The 23,205-nt window shown below is 42.4% G+C and overlaps 1 protein-coding gene across 1 annotated transcript in view; it reads left to right on the forward strand.

The window, feature by feature from the left end:
* LOC147448022 (protein FATTY ACID EXPORT 6-like) overlaps nucleotides 1-12,647 on the forward strand; it is a 69,214-nt gene extending 56,567 nt beyond the window's left edge. Inside the window, exons 2-3 of the mRNA XM_086524474.1 lie at nucleotides 11,908-11,995; nucleotides 12,425-12,647. Of these exons, the coding sequence (XP_086380600.1) occupies nucleotides 11,908-11,995; nucleotides 12,425-12,497 (161 nt within the window). The 3' untranslated portion in view covers nucleotides 12,498-12,647. The remainder of the gene's footprint in view (nucleotides 1-11,907; nucleotides 11,996-12,424) is intronic.
* The last annotated feature ends 10,558 nt before the right edge of the window (nucleotides 12,648-23,205 follow it).

The following is a 23,205-nucleotide window of genomic DNA, read 5'->3' on the forward strand; positions in this document are numbered from 1 at the left end:
TATGTAGTGGTGGGGTTCTATAGCTACAAAAGTGCACGCTCCAAGGACCTGGCAAGCATTCAAGAATATTTTTGTCCAAAGTCACATGACATCCCTCTTTGAAGTGTAGCTTGTGGTAGAATGGGGTAACCTAAAAATGCTTACCATGGAAACTATGGAAGACTACAACCAGAGATTCCTAGATGTCTACTTTCTGGTGTCTCTCTTTCTTCAAGCTGATACCCTTGGAGGGCGAGTGTGCGAACGCTATACTGCAGGATTGCAATCACCTCTAGAGGAATACTGTTTGTCCAAGCAAGTTTTTACTATCAAGAGCTTATGGAGCATGCTGCGGTCGGCTACAAGCTTATGAAAGGATGATTGAAATTTGTCACGGAAGATCAACCAAAAAGTCCCAGAATCCTTGACAACAATGCACAATCCTCGACAACAACGCACAAATCCTCGGGATTCGCGCGACCTCGTTTGACACTTTGCCAACGGAAACTTTAGAGCAAGAAGGCTGATGCTTCGAATGTTTCCAGACAGGGCACTGTTGCTAAATTGGCTTTTTCTGACAGAAAAATAATTCTAAATTAATTATTGGATTTATAAGTGAGAGGGTTTTCTCGCTTGGAATACCAAGGAAAAATAATTCTAAATGAATTATTGGAATTTTAAGTGAGGGTTTTTCTCATTGAAAACATCTGAGTACAGAGTATCCCTAGTGCGTCATTCAAAGTAATGACAGGAGCAGTGTGAAAGGGAGTATCTGTAAGGCCACCAGGAATAGGTACTCCTGATGTGTCACAACGGATGGGTGACAGGGAGCATCGGTAAGAAGTATCCGACCATCCAGGAACGGACATCTCTGATGCGTCATAGGATGGGTGACATAGAGCATCGTGAAGGGGATTGTACCGTAAGTTCGGGAGGAAAGGACTAGGTGATGGGTATTCCTGATGTGTCACAAGGTGGGTGACGGGTGCATCGGAAAGAGGATATCCATAGTCAAGAGGAAATCCGAACTGGAAAGAGGACTACGCAAGCACAAGAATAAAGATGGGTTTTGAGAAGCTTTTCTTAGAAAGCGTAATATTTTAACGAGTTTTCCGGGAAGAGCAGACGCTTTCCCGCGAGGAATCTATGTTTGCACTGCATTCGTGCATGTGATTGCATCCAGGGACGCCTGGGAAGTGCTGTGAAAAGCATTGTTTTAAACTTATAAGGTTCTATTGAGTTTTTGGGCAGGTTAAGACCAATTTTAAAATATGCCGGCCACCCACTTAATAAGTGGGCAGCCACTTAGAAAATAAATCAACAAAACCAGCCAGCGAATTCTCTCCCCCTATTTCAGGTAGAACAGCCCCAAAAAAAAAAAAAAAAATCGGCCGCGATCTCTACGCGAGCAGCTATTCGTGCCGTGGCCAAGGAGCTATAAAAGCACCACATGCCCTCTCTAAAAAGGAGTTACCAACGTCAGCAAGAGAAGACTTTGCCTGCCAGATAACGCAAGAGATTGCGAGACTACGAAGCACGGAAGTCGCTTTTCCCGAGTAAGAGCGACAAGTATCTATTGTGGATTCGCCATACGAATTGTTGTCGTGTGTTTGTGTGTGTGTTTGCAGGTACTTCATCGCGAAGGAGAAGCGAGAAGGCTTCGGCCTACGCTTGGGAATTTCGGAAACGGAATTCGGAAATTGTCTGTGGAGTCGCAACTCTCAGTACAGACGGAAAAAGGATTGAGAGCTCGTCTCTCGGATTTCCCTTACGGGAAGGAACGACCATCGAGTCAGAGATTTAGAACGGAGGGGTTTTCTCCGGTTCTTGTGCTTGTAAAAACATTCTCCCTAATAAAGAATTCTCTTCAAGGGGGGGGACCAGCCCATCTTCTGGTCCCCAGTACTGTGTCGATCTTCTCACTCCCTATCTGTCTCTATCTATTTCTCTCTATATCCTTTGGCTTCAGGGTTAAGTGATAAATTCTATTTATCCAAGAATATTTTATATTGTTATGTGCTCCCGTTTGTGACAATGGTATCAGAGCATAGTCTCCTATCTTTTTCTGTAAAGGAGGACGAGTCTGGGAAGATACGGGAAGAAGCCATGACAAGCCAAGAGAGAAGTAAGCAGGCGGAACCCTAAGCCCTGCAGGAAAAGCTCGCAAAGTTGGAAAAAAAAATTACTCTCTGCAAGAAGTCGACACAAGACTTGGGATTCTCTGAGAAGGCGACAAGAGCATGATGCTCAAGAACCTAGAGAATCCAAGGAGCGGAATGCTCGAGATCCTTCAGAATCCAGAAATTATCCATGAACGTCAATCCAGAACTATAGCCATGAAATCCCGTCTTTTCGGGAAGGATATGAAGAAGGCTCTCTAGATCTCAGAACACTCCGGTCAAGTTTGTTACTTTTGACGGAACGGAAGATGCCCCGAAAGCTACCGCTTTCATTCGACAGTTGCCTTTGCAAACGGCAATTTTTGAGAAGCTTCGAAGGTGAGGCATGTGACCAAACACCTCAAGGGGATTGCAAGTACTTGGTGGTATACCAAAGCTCTGCAAGGAACTTACAACAACAATTCAAGGCTGAATTTTCCGACAAATTTTTTTCCTTTACGCTTTGAGGAAGGCATCCAAGAAGATTGGGATTGGTTTGCCCAATAGGAACACGAGCGAGTCAAAGCAAGTAGTGGAAAACACTGCTGGTGGTAATAACCCGCAAGAGGAAAAGATTGGAAAGAAGTGCCGCCGTGCACAAGGAATCTTCGGATTAGAACCGTATGTCTACGTTGAGCAACGGCCCGAAACAAGAACCTTCTTTAGCGAACTCTGTTTGTGAAAGAAAGACATCGAGCTTACTGCTCTTACGACTTGGGCATTCCCTATCTAGAGGTTTAATATCCTCAGGACTAATAACTCAAGGTTATGCGCAAGGACATAGACCTAGATTGATTTCTAGGAGGTTTATTCTTCTCGGAATTGAGAAGGTGGAATTGAGTTAACAGATTCTCGGATGAGGAAAACTTCCGATCTGTTGGAAAGACGCGAATGACGAGTATGGCTCGTAAGTTTGATGATTGGTGAAGGATATCCTCGAGGTACTAGAGGAAGGACATGAACCAGTAAGGTAACTATTGAATTATTGAATTTTTGAATTTCTGTTTAATTTAATTTTTAAGTTCTCTTTTGAGAAAGGACCAGCTCAACTCACCATTGAGCAAGATTTGGAATCTTTCCGGTTTCTCCCCGGCAGTTCAGTTGGACCTCTACAGTTGAGGACAACTGTTTATAAGTGAGAGGGATGTTGCTAAATTGGCTTTTTCTGACAGAAAAATAATTCTAAATTAATTATTGGATTTATAAGTGAGAGGGTTTTCTCGCTTGGAATACCAAGGAAAAATAATTCTAAATGAATTATTGGAATTTTAAGTGAGAGGGTTTTTCTCATTGAAAACATCTGAGTACAGAGTATCCCTAGTGCGTCATTCAAAGTAATGACAGGAGCAGTGTTAAAGGGAGTATCTGTAAGGCCACCAGGAACGGGTACTCCTGATGTGTCACAACGGATGGGTGACAGGGAGCATCGGTAAGAAGTATCCGACCATCCAGGAACAGACATCTCTGATGCGTCATAGGATGGGTGACAGAGCATCGTGAAGGGGATTGTACCATAAGTTCGGTAGGAAAGGACTAGGTGATGGGTATTCTTGATGCGTCACAAGGTGGGTGACGGGTGCATCGGAAAGGGGATATCCATAGTCGAGAGGAAATCCGAACTGGAAAGAGGAATACGCATAAAGATGGGTTTTGAGAAGCTTTTCTTAGAAAGCGGAATATTTTAACGAGTTTTCTGGGAAGAAGAGACGCTTTCCCGCGAGGAATCTATGTTTGTACTGCATTCGTGCATGTGATTGCATCCAAGGACTCCTGGGAAGTGCTGTGAAAAGCATTGTTTTAAACTTATAAGGTTCTATTGAGTTTTTGGGCAGGTTCAGATCAATTTTAAAATATGCCGGCCACCCACTTAATAAGTGGGCAGCCACTTAGAAAATAAAGCAACAAAACCAGCCAGCGAATTCTCTCTCCCTATTTCGGGTAGAACAACCAAAAAAAAAAAAAAAAAAAAAAAACGGCCGCGATCTCTACGCGAGCTGCTATTTTTGTTGTGGCCAAGGAGCTATAAAAGCACCACATGTCCTCACTGAAAAGGAGTTACCAGCGTCAGCAAGAGAAGACTCTGCCGCCAAATAACGCAAGAGATTGCGAGACTACGAAGCACGGAAGTCGCTTTTCCCGCGCAAGAGCGACAGGTATCTGTTGTGGATTCGCCATACGAATTGTTGTCGTGTGTTTGTGTGTGTGTTTGCAGGTACTTCATCGCGAAGGAGAAGCGAGAAGGCTTCGGCCTACGCTTGGGAATTCCGGAAATGGAATTCAGAAATTGTCTGTGGAGTCTCAACTCTCAGTACAGACGGAAAAAGGATTGAGAGCTCGTCTCTCGGATTTCCCTTACGGGAAGGAACGACCATCGAGTTAGAGATTTAGAACGGAGGGGTTTTCTCCGGTTCTTGTGCTTGTAAAAAGATTCTCCCTAATAAAGAATTCTCTTTAAGGGGGGGGACCAGCCCATCTTCTGGTCCCCAATACTGTGTCGATCTTCTCACTCTCTATCTCTCTCTATCTATTTCTCTCTATATCCTTTGGCTTCAGTATTAAGTGATAAATTCTATTTATCCAAGAATATTTTATATTGTTATGCGCTCCTGTTTGTGACAGGCACAACCCTTCTATGTATGTCCTAATAAAGGGGATAAGACCCCCATAGCAAGCTCTTGCTAAGAAAGCCAATATAGCTGTAGGACTTGTTCCTGATACACTTGCAATCGACGTCTTCATGTTTCCAGTGCATGTCTTCAATGATGCAGTCTATCATGTCGAAGAATTTAAGACTGCAAATATCCATGCTAGGATTCTTTATGTTGAGGTGGTCGAGCGCTCACACCAAGTCAACTACCCTCTCGCAGGCGCACCACAATTGTAATCCTCGATATACAATGTTTGCATTTCCTACGCTCAAGGCACATGGTCCTACACGCAATGGCATGTCTTGCAGTTCCTTGAGTGAGAGAAGCGTCCTTGGGCGAAATGCTACAACACACACTCAAACACTAGAAAGAGAGAAAAAAAATCAGAGATTAGCGGATTAGTGCAAAATTACGAAGCTCTGATACCAAATGTTAGATGGAGCGGAATTGAAATGGTGAAGATCTAGATTTTACACTTCCACAAATCTTTACTTCTTTCCTTGCGTTGATTGCGTAAATGGAATGCACACACATGCAATACCTCAAGTGCAGACTCTACTGTCTCGAATGGGGAATGTCGCCTCGGTAACTCTTTAAGATGAAGCACCTCCGGAGCTGATTTGATGCACCTTTGGTTCCTTCTTGATGTGGGATTGCTGATGGCCACCAAGGGGTAGATCTGGGGCTGATTTGAGCTCCCGATGTGAGAGGAATCAAGGGCTGAAAGCTGGCTGCAAGAACGCAAATCTGGCTGCATCAATCTGTCGCGTAAAGCAGGGCTGAAAACGCAGATCTTGATGATGCCGATGATGGACAGGAATGGGAGCATTTGATGCGGCGAGGGGATGGCCGAGAAGAGGCTCAATGGATTATTGAAACACAGGGCTGCAGCAATGAAGGTAGCGTTAGCAAATCCACCACATTTCCGGCGAGGAAAAGGGCTGAAAAGTTGGGCTGATCTGCTGCTTGTAGAGACGCTGGACCGATCTGCGATGTTGGAGCAAAAATGCTAGACAAGCTAATTTGCAACCAGTGTGACATAAAAACGCGTTTCATGCAGATGAAACCCCGAAACCTATGAAACATTTTGCCGAAACGCATGAAACGGACAAGCATTTTTTATGAAACATTTAAAATTGGGGCTTTTTTCCCATTTTTTTGAGGTCTAGCTCTAGTTAACAGATGATTGTGGTCCCTAAAACTTATGGTTTGTGACATTGAATTAAGTTTGAACTTTGTTCAATAGAAGTACTTTGCTAAATGAATCAATGATGCATCAGTTATGATTCATGAAACTAGTGGCTATGTTTTAACTTTCATCAATACTGAACATCTCTTTGATCGTGCTCGCTTGAAATCGCTTCTAAGCAGTGAGCACTGAGCAGTGAGCACGTCTCTCTCTCTCTCTCTCTCTCTCTCTCTCTCTCTCTCTCTCTCTCGGCTTATATCTACTTGAGCTACACCGACATAGAGATAGTCTGTTGAGGAGACATGGAGCACGACAGTCGCAGAGACATATCACAGACTTCTTTGGATCGAGGGAGCCAAGAGACCAACCACCAGCACAGGGTTGTACCCGCATTCATACGAGAGGCACCCTCATTGACAGGGCGACTGAGCTCGGGAGATCGAGACGACCACGACCGAGACACAGGAGCACACTCCATCGACGGAGACTCCAACAGAGGATCAGAGGCATTCTAGCACGATACCCAAATTGTCATTGAGGGCCTATTCTACATTTTCACATTTCACATTTCACATTTCACACTTCATTTTCAGTTTTCATTTTTACTTTCAGTACTTTTTGTACTTGTACTTCAGACATTGTATTAGATTCACCACTTTGTATCTGATGGTCTCATAGGTCATTTTGGCCTTTTGAAGACGTTACTATATCATTTCATTTCTCTTGTGGACATTAAAGTCTAGAGTCATGTGTGCTACATTATACACATATTTATCATATTTTATTAATATATAATTTAATGTAGTTTATGAAACCTGTTTCATGTTTTTGACGCTATGAAACGAAACGTTTCAAAACCTCGAAACCCCGAAACAACCGAAACCACGAAACGTTTCATGTCACACTGTTTGCAACGCTAGGGCTGGATCTCTACTATCGCTCCATACTTATGCAAAAACGCTCGGCAATGTGCTCCTTTTATAGGACTTTTTAAGTGTCGGGAATTTTAGGCTAGGTCGGGAAAATGTACAAATGTGCGCACATAGGCGATAAGTCCCTGCTCGATGAACCATTTGATGAACCGCCTGGAGCGAGACGTTTTTCTAACCTAAGATCTGTCAAAACGCTTGTACAAACCATTTACGCAGGAGGGTTCCAAACTTGGAAAACCTAATCTAATGGACTCATCCGGACATGCATTACCTGCTAATACGCATACAAAATTGCCGATACTAATCCTCCTAGGATTCTAGGCACTCCTATCAAGGGATGGGTGCAAATCTGGCTCTGGAAGTTGATGAAGCATGTCCACGTGGCACACAGAGCCATGTGCACGTAACATCCCCTCGTTCTTAAGGTGAGGTATTGGTACCGAACTCCACTCATGCATAAGATAGTCTCGAATGAATGGCATTCTAGATAATGTCCTCCACGGCTACTTTTGAGAGAGAGCCTCTCCGAGTGATGTGGAAATGTCCAAAAGATAGGGATGGTGATGATATATCTACTTGCAGCCAACGGGCTGCTTTCTGGATCAACGATTCCCTTGTCGGTTACCGGCTAGCCTTTGCTGCTCCAACTCGGATGGTGTGAACCAAATTGCAAACCGGATTGACAACGTAGAGCGAATGGATGGATATGCAAACACCGATGCCCATGAAGGTAACCGGTCAGCCTATGCTGCCCCCACATAGGAAGATTGACAAGAGCAACGGCGAATGGAAGATAAAGGTAGATATGTTCTTTGGAACGCCTACGAACCGTGGCAAGACCTTTGTATGATGTCTCATGAAACCGCCAAATAACTCCTCATAGGTAGAGGCTCCTCTTGGGGCATCGACTAGATTGCCGTATGATGGAAGCTCTAGATGAATCCTCGTCTCTTCAACGGATGTGGCTGCAAATGTAGGCTCACGATGCCTACAAATTCCCGTGGTGGTTGCCGCAGATTGGAACCCTTTGGCTCTGGATTGATGGCTACCGATTGCAAAGAAGATGCAAAAGGTGTGGACCGGGGTGTGTTGCCAAAGATGCATACTAATTGATGACGATGCAATGCCTCTTCTCGAATGATGGAATTCTCCAAGCAGATGGGAGAGATGGTTGTGCAAACAATGCCAAGACTCCAAAGCTAATAGGCTGATTTGGATGGCGCCTTCCTTTGTCGTCACATGCCACTAACAAATCCTGATACTCGCAATCGACATCTTCATGTTTCCAATGCTTGTCTTTAATGATGCGATCTGTCATGTCGAAGAATTTAAGACTGCAAATATCCATGTTAGGATTTCTTTATGTCAAGGTGGTCAAGCATGCACACCACGTCAACTACCCTCTCGCAGGCGCACCACAATTGTAGCCCCCAATATACAGTTATTGCATTTCCTACGCTCAAGGTGCGTGGTTCTATGTCACGGGGACGGGCACCACGTGCCAACGGAAAAGAATAGATTGAACAACTTTAAGCACTTCAAATAACAACTGAACTGAAAGAGATGCACGACAGTTTTGGTATTTCTTTATATTGCTTAAACAAGGTACACTCTGTGGCTCTTGCTCTGCATCTGCCCGTGGTAGAATACCAGAGTGAGAGCCCATAGTTCATATTTAAAGGCCTTGGCCATTCAAAAGCAGTTACATGAAAAGCTTCAAGTTCTAAAAGCATCTGTTGTCCAAAAGCTGCAAGCCCGCAAAACGCGGAAATCCGTATAGGCTACGACATGGCAGCTGTTAGCGCGAATTCTAGAAATTTGCCACATCAGCAGGTCAGGGCAAATTACAGAAATTCGTATTAGCGGCCTATGACGACAAAGAAAGACAGATCAGCTTATTAGCTTTGGAGTCTTGGCATTATTTGCACAACCATCTCTCCCATCTTCTTGGAGAATTGCATCATTCCAGAGGAGGCATTGCATCGTCATCGATCTGTACACATCTTTGGCAGCACATCCGGTCCTCACCTTCACTATCTTCGTCACAATCGATAGCCAACGATCTTCACTCTTTCAATTCCGCTGCATGTGACATAAATAGCTGAATGAGGGCAAGGTGGTACTTATATACTTACCTTCGCAAATTACCCTACCAAGACTTTGACAAATAAGTGAAATAAATACCTAAAGCCAAAATAGAAATTGGGATCACATTGGTTTATTCACTTGAGATGCTATAACTTTAACAGGATGGCGGCACATCGCATGTCTACTTACAAAATCGAAATTGTAATCTATTATTATTCCAAATGCAAAAGCTTGCCATTTAAGAGAATTGTTTTCATACAAAATTGACTAGGCTGGTAAATTCTATAGTTATATGTTAGATACACCTAGGTCCTAGATGAATCGAAATGGGCTCCATTGGCACCAAGAGGAAGAACATTGTTGGCGGCGGCATTCCAAAACGCAAGGCAAAATTTGGCACCGGGATTTGTGGAGGCGTCAACGTTTTAACTTTTAAAATGCTAGGACAAAGGAATGGCGGTGGTTAGTGGAGGGAGCTTTGACATTTTCTCTATTGGCGGCAGTTGCGGCATGACGTTTTAAAACGCAGTTAGAAACGACATCCAAAGTCTTGCCCGGGGTGAACTCTACTACCGCCAATCACCAGCGTTTTGAAATGCTAGTGTATTGGCAGGGGTGTAACTCCTCCTTTTCGGTACCATTTTGAGAGGCTATTGTTTGGAACTCCCCTATGCTACCCTTTCGAAGCCCCATCCCCAGCGCGTCTTGAACCGCCTTGTCCTTCGAGGCTTGTGAGGGAGGATCCTTGAAACGCTATAGCCCTTGGGGCTTGGGAGGCAGAAGTTTGTTGACCTGGGTGTTTGAAGGCCAAAGAGAACCTTTTTTGTTTGGTGCGGCTTGGGAGGCCAAAAGCTTTGGACACTTTGAGAAGTCTCTTTAGAGTACGAGGAGAAATTCCAACGTTTTCCAAGGCTTGATCTCATGAGATGGTACCCAACGACCATGAAAAAATTTCGCCCTCGAATGACCAACACCAACTAAAGGCTATGGAAAGTTGATCGGCGAGCACCCAGTTAGCAGTCTATGCCCGACACAAGTTCTCAAGGAAGCTGTCGATTTGTTTGGCTTGAGAATGTGAAGCCAAACGCAAATGCACGAATTTGCCTAGAGAACAAAGGCAAAGGCAAGCTTCAAGAGGACAGCATGGTAAGTGCCCAGTTAGCTGCCTCAATACCCACGAGGTCCAAGAGCCGTTGCTATAATTACGAGAAGACGTTGGGAGCACTGTTGAGACGAGGACCCTCGGACATTGTACTTTGCATAGCAGCTATAATGCGTGTATTTTATTTAGAATATGGGACATCCCGTATTGAAGCTTACAGTACGTCTCATAATGTTTTCTATTCTAGCATTTTTTTGCTAAAAACGTATTCTATTCCAATGTGTTTTGCTAGTTGATTCAATATGCTTTAGAGCTTCATGGTGCTTGTTTATGTAGCTATGATTAAACATTGAAGAGTCATTAAAAAGGTGCAGAACCCGCTTCATTTGTCCTTATTAAAGTATCATATTTAAAAAACATGACATATATTATTTTTGATTCTCATAAATACGTCTAGTACGCATATTGTACACGACGGATTAAACGTCCCATCTCGTATCGTGGCTGCTATGGTACTTTGAGAAGCATTAAAACTAAAGAAACACCGAAGGGGGTGCCAGTCTTTGGGGCCAATCTCTTTGGGCGCGGAACTACGCTGTGCCGTGTCGCCTCTCTCTCTCTCTCTCTCTCTCTCTCTCTCTCTCAGTTCTGTTTAATTCTTTCAGTTTGCTCTCGTGTGTTGTGGTAGATTTTTGACTTGGACTGTCCAAGTTCCAAGTTTGTTATGCACGCATAACAAAAACGTTGAAATAGTCGTCCCTTTAAAAGAAAGTCTGTAGTAAAGCACATGCACTTCTTTCAGCTGCCTACCATGAATTGTTCCTCTTCAGGAATTGCCTCGATCCTCAAAATTCATGAGCCACCCTGCTCTTTATTTCTGAAAGCTGTTCAGCGGGGTAATTTTGGAATGTGGATAGCCCCTTAATGAAATGTCAATTTTGTGACAATCTAGTGCCCAATTAACATGGATTCTCCATTGCCGCCGTCTGGCGCCTTCCAATTAATGAAGCGAGGCTTGTGATGTAACACTTGTTATAACAAGCTTTGGATGTTTCAGCTGATTTACTGCCAAGGGATATTAAAATGTTTTTGGTTATAGTGTAGGTGTAGCTTTCCTAGTTCCATAGTTGCAGTCATAATTGTTTGATTCATTTTACAGAGATTTTGAAACATGCACTCTCCTCTTGTATCATGAGCGATGCGCGTCGCGCACTTTGTTTTTAGTGAGACATGAGTCATGACGCTTTTTAGTGTTTTTTATGAGTACCACATATTGTCATGTATTTTAATGGTGGTCTTATTTGAAATTGATTGAAAAATTAGGGTCCCGTAGAAAGGGTTCAAATCATGTTTGCCTGCCTTTGACGCATGAAAAAAGTTTGCCTGTTTCTTATTTCACATTTTGATTGGTGCAAGGTTTTAGGTTTATAAATTATCCTTTGTAAGCTGCAAAGAACAGAAATGTACTATTGTGCAACTCAGATCATAGAATAGTAACTTGTTTAACGATTTATTGTTTTTAGAAACAAATAAGATGGTTAAGTTTTTCTTCTTAGTCATCATGTGTGTTGCATGTGTTTTTTTGTGTGTTTTAGTCTCTATCATAATGCGTAAGTTTAGACTTTTCTGACCTTAAAGGTATGCTTAAATTTTGTGTTTTCTGACGTGGTAAACATTTTAGTATGTGCCAAATAATGCATAGATATGAGGCAAATTTCAAAGATTTAGTTTGTTATTCCCATTTGACTTAATTTTCTCTCTTTAAATGGATGGATTTATGTAAATAATCTTATCTGCTCCTTTATTGCAGCTATTTCAGTAGGTCTGACTTGGGTAATGGGACAGCGGTATCAAGCCAGTGGAAAGATAATGCCAGCTGGAATGGTAGCGTTTATCAGGTGCGTCTTAGGTTTCTAAATTTGCACTTAATCAGCGATGTTTGGTCTCGCCGAAATGCGTTTCATGGTGACCATGGGCATATTATGTAGACGATACTATGCATGATGTGATGACGAGTGTATTGTCGTGTATGGTTACCACAAGTTTCCTGCAAAGGTACATTGGGCTCTTCCAGGATCAGGTGTATGGTCTTACGCCGATTGTTTTTTCAAGTGTCTCTCCGACGCATCACAAATATTGTAGCTGATCAAACATAAGAGTGTGCATATCAATGTTTTTGGTGATCCCTGTCATGTCTTGGATATTGTTCCTTTTTTTACTCTCATCATTACTCGTCAAGTCATTAAGTTTTGGAAGGGGGTGGAGGGGGAATCACTTCATGGTTTTCTCTGGCTTATGCTTCTCTTCAATGTCATTTGACTTTGCAGTGGGGTCATGGCGTTGTTCTATTTGTACAAGCTATCTATGGGTGGAAACCACATTGTCAAGAGACACGAATGACAATTAGGCAAAGCTCAGCTCAGAACTCCTGTTATTGTAGATTTAATGAGAAACAACAATAAAACCTGCTATTATCACATGATAATGTCTCAAATAACAGTGTCAAAAGTGGAGATGGCATCTAAATCAACGAGCAATGGTTTTGGACTCTCTTTCTGTACGTTTCTTCAGTTCAGTCGTTTTTTTAAAAACTAGTTAATCGTCAGGAATTGGGTTCTGGTTCATTTCTGTGTATATAGTGTGTGTGTGTGTGTGTGTGTGTGTGTGAGAGAGAGAGAGAGAGAGAGAGAGAGAGAGAGAGAGAGAGATGGCATGGCATTATGCACCTCCTCGGTCGTTCATACTGCAGTCTTCCTATATGCCACCATGATGTATTGCTAGCAATCATACGACACTCCTCCAGTTTGTACTTATTCTGGAAGAAAGGCATCCCCAAAAGTCTCGTGTACATGGTATATAGCTCCATTTTCCGCAAAGAGAGAGGAGCAGAAGAAGAGGATTTTAACGTCGTAGGAAACTATCCCAAGAGACCTCAAAGATCTATCCAACAAGAGTTGAACTCAAGACCTGTTATGAGAGAGAGAGAGAGAGAGCGCGGGGGGGGGGGGGGGGGGGGGGGGGGGGGGGGGGCCTTCTTTGTACAATGCATGAGGTAGATTGAGATTCCCCACTAGTCTGTCAAATGCCTATTCATTATGAAATGCTACAATCTACAATGCATGAGGGTGAGCATTTACTTGTTGAGCAAGCTGTCTATTTGAGTATGTTTGTTATTCAAAAAATCCAGTCTTCAAAGAGCTGCAACACAACAAATTTTTTCAAAGCAACGAAATTTTACATGTGGCAAAGTGAGTCCCGTGTAAAAATATATCAAAGAATTGTCCTAGTGTTTCTCCAAAATCTATAAAAATGTAAGTAGTGTCTAGCCTTGCAATCAAGTACACAACAGCTCACAAGCATTGAAACTGCACATGCGATAATTGAAAAGATTGCATTGTCGACAGTACTTGCTTTGTTGTGTTCAATCTATCAAAAGTTTATATTGCTCCGAGTGGTCATGGCATTGTACCACTTTTGCTTCGGTTGTCATAGAGCACATACAAGTGAGCCTAGTTCTTATGCTCTTTTGTCCCATTGGCTTGTACCTTCGCAATAGTGGACTGATAGCATGCTTATTGTTGACCTATTATTGCATGTTGAATACTCCATTGAATGTACCTTCAATTGATACCAAGGTAATCATTGACCTATTGGTGCATGTGTGACACTATGCTACCACAATCTTCTTGGCATCACCTAGAATTAGGTGGTGTAAACATGAAAATGACTAAAGACACCCCAATCATTAGAGGACGACGTCTCCTTTGATTGGCCGATATTTCTATCATGATTTGAGCAGCATCTGGGCCTTGGTTGTCAAGTCCCAAAACGTAAGTCTACTTCATGTCCTAAAAAATTTCCACCTAGGTTGAAATGAAATCTGTTCACACAACCTTTGTAGCCCTCCAAGTTCCTGTACATTGCAAGTGCTATTTAAGTTTTTGGTGGCCCCCAATTATGTGAACTTAAGCTTTGGTAGAGACATATACAACCCTTAAAATTTTAGAAGGGAAAAGTTAAAGATTATCATCCTATGATCACTCTCATAAACCATGAAAGATATGGTAAGAGAAGTGCTAGGAGCCATGCAGTGCAGGTCGAGTAGTTTGAGGACACATGATCACTTGTTACTCGGGTGTCATATCGGAATGTTAAACACAAAATTTACATCACACCATAACTGCGGTACAGAAGACCAAAAGTACAATACACAGACACAGAGAAAGTCAGAATACTACTGGCATATATCTTCATTCATCAGAGCATACAAAGAAATTTGAGGATGATCATATGCAGGCCACACTTGTTCGTGTTTCAACCCGTGCAACCGGCCTTCCAGTTCAGCAAGTCTTTCAATTAAAGACTGATTCCGAGCTGTTACTTTAGAAATTTGATGTTGCTGGACTGGAACAACCTACAATTGCTGTCGTTGCTTACGCCAGTGTAGATTTACTTGATACATAAATTGTAAACAATTAGCAACATGAGTAACATGCTGCTCTTGTAACTGGTACCCTAGCTACATCCAAGGATACTCTGCACTGCTACCAAAACCTAAAGCCAATTCTCTTACTTCTGAGAAAACTGTAGGCGCTCCACTAGTTGGTGCACCTCCTTGTCGTCCTGCCACTTCCCCAGTTGCAGATTGGGTAAAAACCACAATAGCATAGGTTTGTACAGGGACGATTGTAATTGGTTCTGTCATCGGAGGAGTTGATAGTGGCAGAGAGACTAGGACAAATAGCGTTCGACCTGCATCAGTAGTCTGAGACCAGTACATGTAACAATAGACTGACTTACTGATAAAGCCTGCAGCCTTCTCTCTAGCATTTCTTGTTCTTTCCCATTTTTCTACTAGAGGCTACTGCACTCTATCCTCTACACTTGATGCTACCAATGTCTTGTAGACCAGTGGCATAGAAACAACAATACTTGTGGTAGCAATAGAACCAGAACTAGGAGCAGCGCCGATTGCTCCAAGCCGACTAGACTCACCCTGTTCAGAAGTGATCAACATCAAGGTCATTGTCACATCAACACGGAGTAAGAGCACATATGGAGTGGTAGGGGTATAAAGCCGAAAGGTAGGGCCATCAAAACCTCGGTGCATCATGCCGACTACCCTTCTGGCTAAATAGCTGTTGAATTAGTACTTAGTCCAATTGATCCCACCCAATAATCATGGCATGAGCAGCACGAGATATATTATATACCTTGGCCATCAACCATACCCCTTCCAACACCCAATGAAGACACTCCCGCACTTCAACACCCGCATAACCATGCAGTTGAAATTCATTACTCATTGGGTTTCCATAAGCCATTACCATATCTTGCATGGTCATCTTCTCTACAGGGACCATCACCCCTGTGTTGGGTAGGTGACATCTTTCTTGTACCAATTGTGCTGATAGCTGCTTCAGTTTGCCATGGAGGTGAACAATACCCTGACTATCTTTTGCTGCTAAAATTCCTTTGCAGGGACCGTCACACATGTGTAGGGTAAGTGACATCCTTCTTGTACCAATTGTGATGATAGCTGCTTCAGTTCGCCACGGAGGTGAACAATACCTTGGCTATCTTTTGTTGCTAAATTAAGACAGGTGTGGGGACGTGTCTATACCCGCACCCAATCAATGAGCATATACTCGAGGAGTCCTCTACGCTCCACCCACACCTTCATCGTCTTCGTTATCTGATGGTTGAGGGGGGTAAGAGCCTTCATGTTCGTAGAATCCACAGCTTGTGCCATCCCTTGATTGCATGCACATAGCTTGAGAACTCATACAGAGGAGTCACAAACTGCGAAAAGCTTGGCGATGAATAGAGATGAACAGAGATAAGCGAAGCGTGCGAGCAAGAAACAGAGAAGAGAACCGGAAGTAAAAGTAGGACTAAAGAAATCGCTACACTTATATAGTATCCCTTTTATATTTCCAAATCAAAACACCATGCATAGGGTCTCGGGTTCACACATGTGACAATTAATGAACCCTCAACTTATCACAATTGCCCTACTGATTACAAGATCCTGCTCATCATGCCTTGGGTACTCCACATGAGACTTAATGCCATGTCTATAATCGTTATTAATGCGATTATCGAGATCTGATCTCCATCTCAACCTCCTCATCATGATGCATGGGCACCGCCCAAAGGTAATGCTGCAATTTAAACCCATTGACCGGATTTGGAACCATAGTCCCATTCATGTTTCGCAAGAGGAACTCATTTGGCCCTGTACTTCCATGAAGACAATAGAATCCCAACTGAAACAATTTCAGCTTTCCTTTATGTTTCCCTTGTCGAGAATTGAACATCAGCACCAAATCACCCTCTTTAAATATCTTAAACTGCATTCCTCTATCCATTTGTTTCTTCTTCTTGATTTGTAGCTTCTGCATCAATATAAAGCTGGTGTATTTATCCTCTTCCAATTGCAGCAATTGGTGTATCCGATAGACCACGGAATCCCCAGATATCAGTTTTTCAATCACCCCAATGTGCATGATGAGCACTATGAATTCTAGAGGGGATATTGCTTCTATTCCGAACAAGACCTTAAACCGAGTACACCCCGTAGCCACTTTAAATGACATGCGGTACGCCCAGAGTACTGTACGTGTTACCATATTATTGTGGTAGTGATGAGAGTGAACACACTTAAGATCGCCGATGCAATTTTTCCCTCCCTAGGAGGTTTTTTCCTTCGTGCATTGTATATACGCCCATTCATTCTAAGCCTAACTTATCTTTCCATTGTGCACTAAGCAATTGACTCTCTGTTGTGTGTCTTGAGTTTTCTTGCAACCCTATTTTCAACAATTGGTATCAGAGTAGGTTGCGTCCTCTCGAGCATAGTCGTCAGTGTCACCATCACCTTCATGCTCACTTTTACCAATTTGGGTGAGCGTCTGCTCAAAATTTTCATTCACACATTTCAGCTTCGGAATCCACTACAGTCAGAATTGTGCAGGCGATTTTGTCCTTTTGTGCAGATTTTTTGTCAGTGCAATTTTCTGTAGAAAAGGTCCTTACAATCTTCTTTGGATGCTATATAGCACTTGCTGGTCCTACTTCCATTTTCCTCTTTTTGGGCAATTTTCACATCAGGTGCAGTCACTCGCCATGGCTCACAGCAACACAGATGTGTTCAAGATGTTTGCTGTTGAGGATAAATTGGATGGAGACAACTATCCAATGTAGGCTTACATGATCCAACATGCTCTTGTATCAAAGGGCGTTTGGAATGTTGTGCACGACATTGATGTTAGCCTTCACAACAACACAGATGTGTTCAAGATGTTTGCCTGTTGAGGATAAATTGATGGGGACAACTATCCAATGTGGGCTTACATGATCCAACATGCTCTTGTGTCAAAGGGCGTTTGGAATGTTGTGCATGTCATTGATGAACGTCAGCCTTCTATGGATACATGTTCAATTGAGGATGCTGTAGGTTTTGGTAACATGATTGCTGCTACTAGAGTTGTTTTGCCTATGGTTGAGCATTATCATTGGGATGTTAGAGGCGCATAGGCTCATGCATTAATTACATTATCTATGAAACACACTATTACTTCTCACATTCGCTCATCTAAATCAACAAAACAGGTTTGGGATATTCTAGCTAGTCTTTATGCAAGTCGCAATGAAGCTAAAGATGCATTGTTGTGTAAAGAGTTGAAGTCGGAGATTATACATGAGGAAGATGACATGGACACTTTGCTTGCTGATATCAAAGTATTAATGAGAAACTCATTTCTGGAGGCAAAGTCATTTGTGACAATTCACTTGTGCAGACTGTTCTTGATGCATTGTTAGATTCTTACCAGACTTTTGCTAGTACTTGGAGACTTATGGCCCAAGGAAATCCTGATGTTGTCAAGTTTGATGCATTATGCACATTGTTGTTGCAAGAGACACTTTCAAGAAAGAATAGGGCTAAACAGTGTGCAGTTGAACATGCCTTTCTTATTGCTAAACAAAAAGGGTGCTAACAACAATGTAGCCACTTCTCATGGTTGTCCAGTGAAACTTCTCATGGTTGTCCAGTGAGTGGAAAATCAACTATTCCTAATGCTTCTATTGGCAACACCTCCTTTGTTAATTCTGGTGAAAAAGGTAATACGAAGATGCGTTGCCATTATTGCAAGGCTAATGATCACTTGATTAAGCATTGTCCTAAATTGAAGGCAAAAGAGGCCAAGAAGAAAGAGGCAGGTTCTACTACAAGTGCAGCTATTGTAGAATCTTTTGTGAAAGGTGATTATGATACTGATGTAGATGCAGAGTGGGCATTTAGTGCAGAATGGATTTATGATCCTTTTGTCCATGATGCATGTACATGTCGGTTCCTACAAATTCACATGTGTGGTACTTTGATAGTGGTGCTACAAAGCACATTACCTCACATCGTGACTTATTTACCTCTCTCTTGTCTCTCATGGTAATACGGTCACTTGTGCCAACAATGCCTCTTATCCAGTCAAGGAAGTTGGAAAGATTGCGCTGATTGCTGCGAATGGCAGTTTTTTCACACTTGTTGATGCAATTTATGTACCTAGGATAAAAAAGAACCTTTTGTTTGTATCTGCACTTGTTGGACTTGATCTTGTTGTGAAATTTGTGGATGACAAATGTACAATTTATGGTCTCAATTTTGGTGTTGAAATTGTTGCATCTAGAATTTTATGTTGTGGGTTGTATAAGCTCACTTTGTATAAGAGTGTAGGTAGAATTTTGCAAATGCAGTTGTGGACTCAAAGACTGTTCCAAATGCAAAACTTTGGCATACACATTTTGGACATCTAAAATTTTTCAGTTTGTTGCGTTTGAAAAATCTGATATGGTTGCTTCTTTGCGGTCTCTTGAAGCACCTGTGAAGCATGTTTATGAAGGCTGTAATGTTACCATACATATGTGGTAGTGATGTGTGTGAACACACTTAGGACCTCCAGGTTTTTTTTCCCTCACTAGGAGGTTTTTCCCCCCTTGCATTGTATATATACCCATCACTCTAGGGCTATCTTATCTTTCATTGTGCACTAAGCAATACATACTCTTTGTTGCGTGCCTTGAGATTCTTTATCTTCTCCGAGTTGTGTGTGTCTCCTTGTAACCCTATTTGCAACAATTGGTATTAGAGCAGGTTGCATCCTCCCGGGCTTAGTCGCCAACATTTCCAGCACACACCCACTCACTTTTTCAGATTTTGATGAGCTTTGGTGAGCGTCAACACGTCTTCTCAAGATTTCAATTTGGGCTCATTTTGGTCTCCACTAAATGCAGTTCTGCGCAGGCAATGCTGCCAGTTTGTGCAGAATTTTGTCAGTGTCATTTTTTGCATAATAGGTCCCTTACAGTCTTCTTCAGTTTGTGCTATATAGCATGTGTTAGTCGTGTTTTATTTCTCCTCTTTTCGGGTAGTTTTCACATCGGGTATAGACATTTGGCATGGTTGACAACAACACAAATGTGTTCAAGATGTTTTATCCTGAAGATAATTACCCAATGTGGGCTTACATGATGCAACATGTTCTTGTGTCAAAGGGCGTTTGGAATGTTGTACAGGGCATTGATGTACATCCTAGTCGTGAGAATACAGGCGATGTTGAGGATGTTGTAAGTTTTGTTGGCAGGGTTGCTGTTGCCAGAGCTGTTTTGCCTTAAGCTGAGCTGGCTCATTGGGATGTTAGAGGTGCATAGGCTCATGCATTGATTGCATTGTGTGTGAAGCGCACTATTACTCCTCACATTTTTTCATCTAAATTTGCAAAATAGGCTTGAGATATTCTGGCTGGTCTTTAAGCAAGTCACAATGAGGCTAAAATTGCATTGTTGCGGAAAGAGCTGGAATCGAAGGTTATGCATGAGGAAGATGAAATAGACACTTTGCTTGCTGGTATCAAGAATATTAATGAGTAATTTATTTCTGAAGGTGAAGTCAAATATGACAGTTTCCTTGTGCAGATTGTTCTTGATGCTTTGCTAGCTCCTTACTAGACTTTTGCTAGTACTTGGAGACTTATGATTCAATAAAATCCATAAGTTGTCAAGTTTGATGCATTATGCACATTGCTATTACAAGATCACTTTCAAGAAAAAATAGGGCTAAACAACGTGCAGTTGAACATGCATTTATTGTTGCTTAGAGGAAAAGTGGTAACAACCACTTCTCATGGTTCTTCTGCGAGTGGTAAATCATATGTTCTTGATGCTTCTGTTGGAAGCACTTTGTCTGTGAATTCTGGTGAAATGGCCAAAAAGATGATGCATTGCCATTATTGTAAAGCTAATGATCACTCGATCAAGAATGTCCTAAGTTGAAGACAAAAGATGCTAAGAAGAAAGAGGCTGGTTCCACTACAAGTACAACTATTGTAGAGTCTCCTGTGAAAGGAGATTGTGATGTTGATGTAGATGCAAATGGGAATTTAGTGCAGAATGCACTTATGATCCTTATGTCCATGATACATGTATGTCAGTTGCTACAGATGCTCATGTGTGGTACTTGTTAAGTATGGAGCCTAATTTACCCCTTCTAATTTTTTGTATTAAAAATGCACATTTATAAGGCCCCCTTTATGAGGAGAAGGCATCGTGCATGAAGAAAAAATCACTCACCAAAAACCAAAATTTTCACGGCCAGCTTCGTCGGAATATTCCTTTTTATCGGAATATTATGGTAGGACGGCGATCGAAAAGTGGTCGAAAACAGCCGTGGTCGGAAGTCAATGGCCGGTGGGCTGGTGGCCGAATTCAATGATCAGTGGCCGATTTCAAGATGGACTTGTATTCTCAAGGGCGACCAAATATAGGCGCATTAGAGAGCCCAAGTCGGGGTCTTGTCAACACACGGGCGGCTAAACACGGTTGCCTCTCATGAGAGAGGATAGCCCTTTGGGCCTATAAAAGGATGCCTCTTCTACGCACAAAAACGGATTGTGAAGCATTGTGGTGCATTGTGAAGTTGATGTGAGGTGGTGAGAGTGAAGCAAGGCAGGAGCTCCAAAAGGAAATAATCCCTTTGTAATCTACTTCTTGTTTTGAAGTACTAAAGCCATTGAGTGGTTGCTTTCTCGTGGACGTAACCGACATTGGGTGAACCACGTATATTGTGTGGTCTCTCTCTCTCTCTCTCTCTCTCTCTCTCTACTCTATATCTCTCATGTGTGAAAATTGTCTCTCTCCATTAAGTAAACTACTCAATTATCTATTTAGCTACATCATATTTCCTAAGAGTACTTTGACAGTGGTGCTACAAGGGTGAAAGCATGTATTGGTGGTACCACTATTCCACTTTTAGGGGGTACCTCTAGAGACTACTTTGGAAGGAGAAATACGATTTATTAAAAAGAGAAGGGTAATTTTAAAAGGTTAATGGTCCATTAGTTTGAATACTAAATTGTAAACCACTCATTGTATGGTAGGGGTGGGTCACTTATTGCACGTAACGATGGGATGTGTTGTCCTTCTCGCATGTACCGTTTTTTGCATTCCCATTTCCACTCAAAACTTCCCGCGTGGATGCACATGAAGAGCAACTCTGCTTCAGACTTTCTTTGTGCTAGGACTGCTTTCTTCCTTGAGGAGCTTTGTTGGACTTGAAAGGTAAACCCCAATCTCTATTTGAGCTGCTCTCCATGCGTATCATTCTTGCATGTCGTGTTTTGCATGTCCTGTTTTTGCATTCCCACCCTGTAAGTTCTCGAGCTACTCTATAGGCATTAGCCCTTCTCTTCCTTCTTTCCACATGCCGCACTATGAAGTCACCTGCCCGCGGTTTATCAAGCCACAAGACCTTGAAGAACATGATGCAAGAACCTGCATTTGAAGTTCAGACCCTCCACCTTATGAGCTAGCAAAGCGAAGCAAACCCCTATGTAGTCGAGTGAAAATGGAGGTAAAGGGGGTGCCTGACAGCCTGGTCGAGTCTTCTGCATCCAACTCAAAGGTGTCAACAAAGTCATCAAAAGGTATGCATGCAACTATTTTGCATTGTGTTTTCCATTGTTGCAAGGGTTGCAAAGATGGTCTTTCAACAAGCTCTATTTTGTGGTGCTTGTAGCGTTTGAGTACCCACAGCTATCCAGATTCTGCTACTCGATCAAGGAACTACACAAGGAGCATGGCCTCAGCCTAGACAAGAGGTTGTCTAAAGAGCTCAAAGAAGAAGATATCCCTAAGGAGGAGTGGGTGTGTTTTCAAGTGCTTGTAGAAGAAAAACATGGAGCTATTTCTTCACCATGTGAGGGATGAGTTTGTCGATGAGTGTAGGCTTTTGACAAGTGCAAGATGCAAAAAGGGGGGTTAGAGAGGAAGGTCAACAAGTTTCGTGTTGATTATGGATTCACCAACAAAGAACCATTTGTCTGTGACGGCGTCCTATCATCAATACCGACAATGTCTGTCATAATAACTAATATCAAATTCTCCTAAATGATTTTCTCATGTTAAACTGATCATTTAACATGGGGAAATACCAGGGGAGAAAAAGTTAGAATATTGGTTAGGCTGGCAGACCGGTCACAATGAGGATCCAAAGGAGGGAAAATAGGGATCCAAAGGGGGGGAACATTTGCAAAAGAGCAATGTGCATCAATGGGCTTCAAAGACCCTAAGGTTCAGCCCATTAATACTTCCAAAATGCTAAGGTTCCAAAATTCAAAGGTAATGTCCAATGGCCAAAGTGTGGGGGGAATTGGATGGTCATGGGGAAGACCAAAAAGTCTTCCCATATCCCTAGATTGGAGGGGGTGAGCCTTTCTTGTAGGGAATGAGAGAGAAACACACACACACACACACACACTCTCTTCCAAGCTCCCTTTACACAGGGAATAGTCGACACATGTTAGCTTCCTACCCTAGTAGCCCCCAAGGTGCATTCAAATCCTATTGGATGGCCATAGAGGTGGACCAATGAGAATTAGGCTAAAGTACATTTAGTTTAATTCATTTAAAAAACACTTGATAAAAAAACCAATAGAAATTAAGCTCTCTTGAAGACTAGTGGAAAGTCTCCCAAGGGGTCCAATGAGCATTCAGCAGCCCAATGGCTTGCCTGATTCCTATTGGCCAGAAGACTAAGGGGTTCAATAAGAGTTTA

This window comes from Adiantum capillus-veneris, chromosome 11 (assembly GCF_014529385.1).
Source record: "Adiantum capillus-veneris isolate H3 chromosome 11, ASM1452938v2, whole genome shotgun sequence".
NCBI classification, from domain to species: domain Eukaryota; kingdom Viridiplantae; phylum Streptophyta; class Polypodiopsida; order Polypodiales; family Pteridaceae; genus Adiantum; species Adiantum capillus-veneris.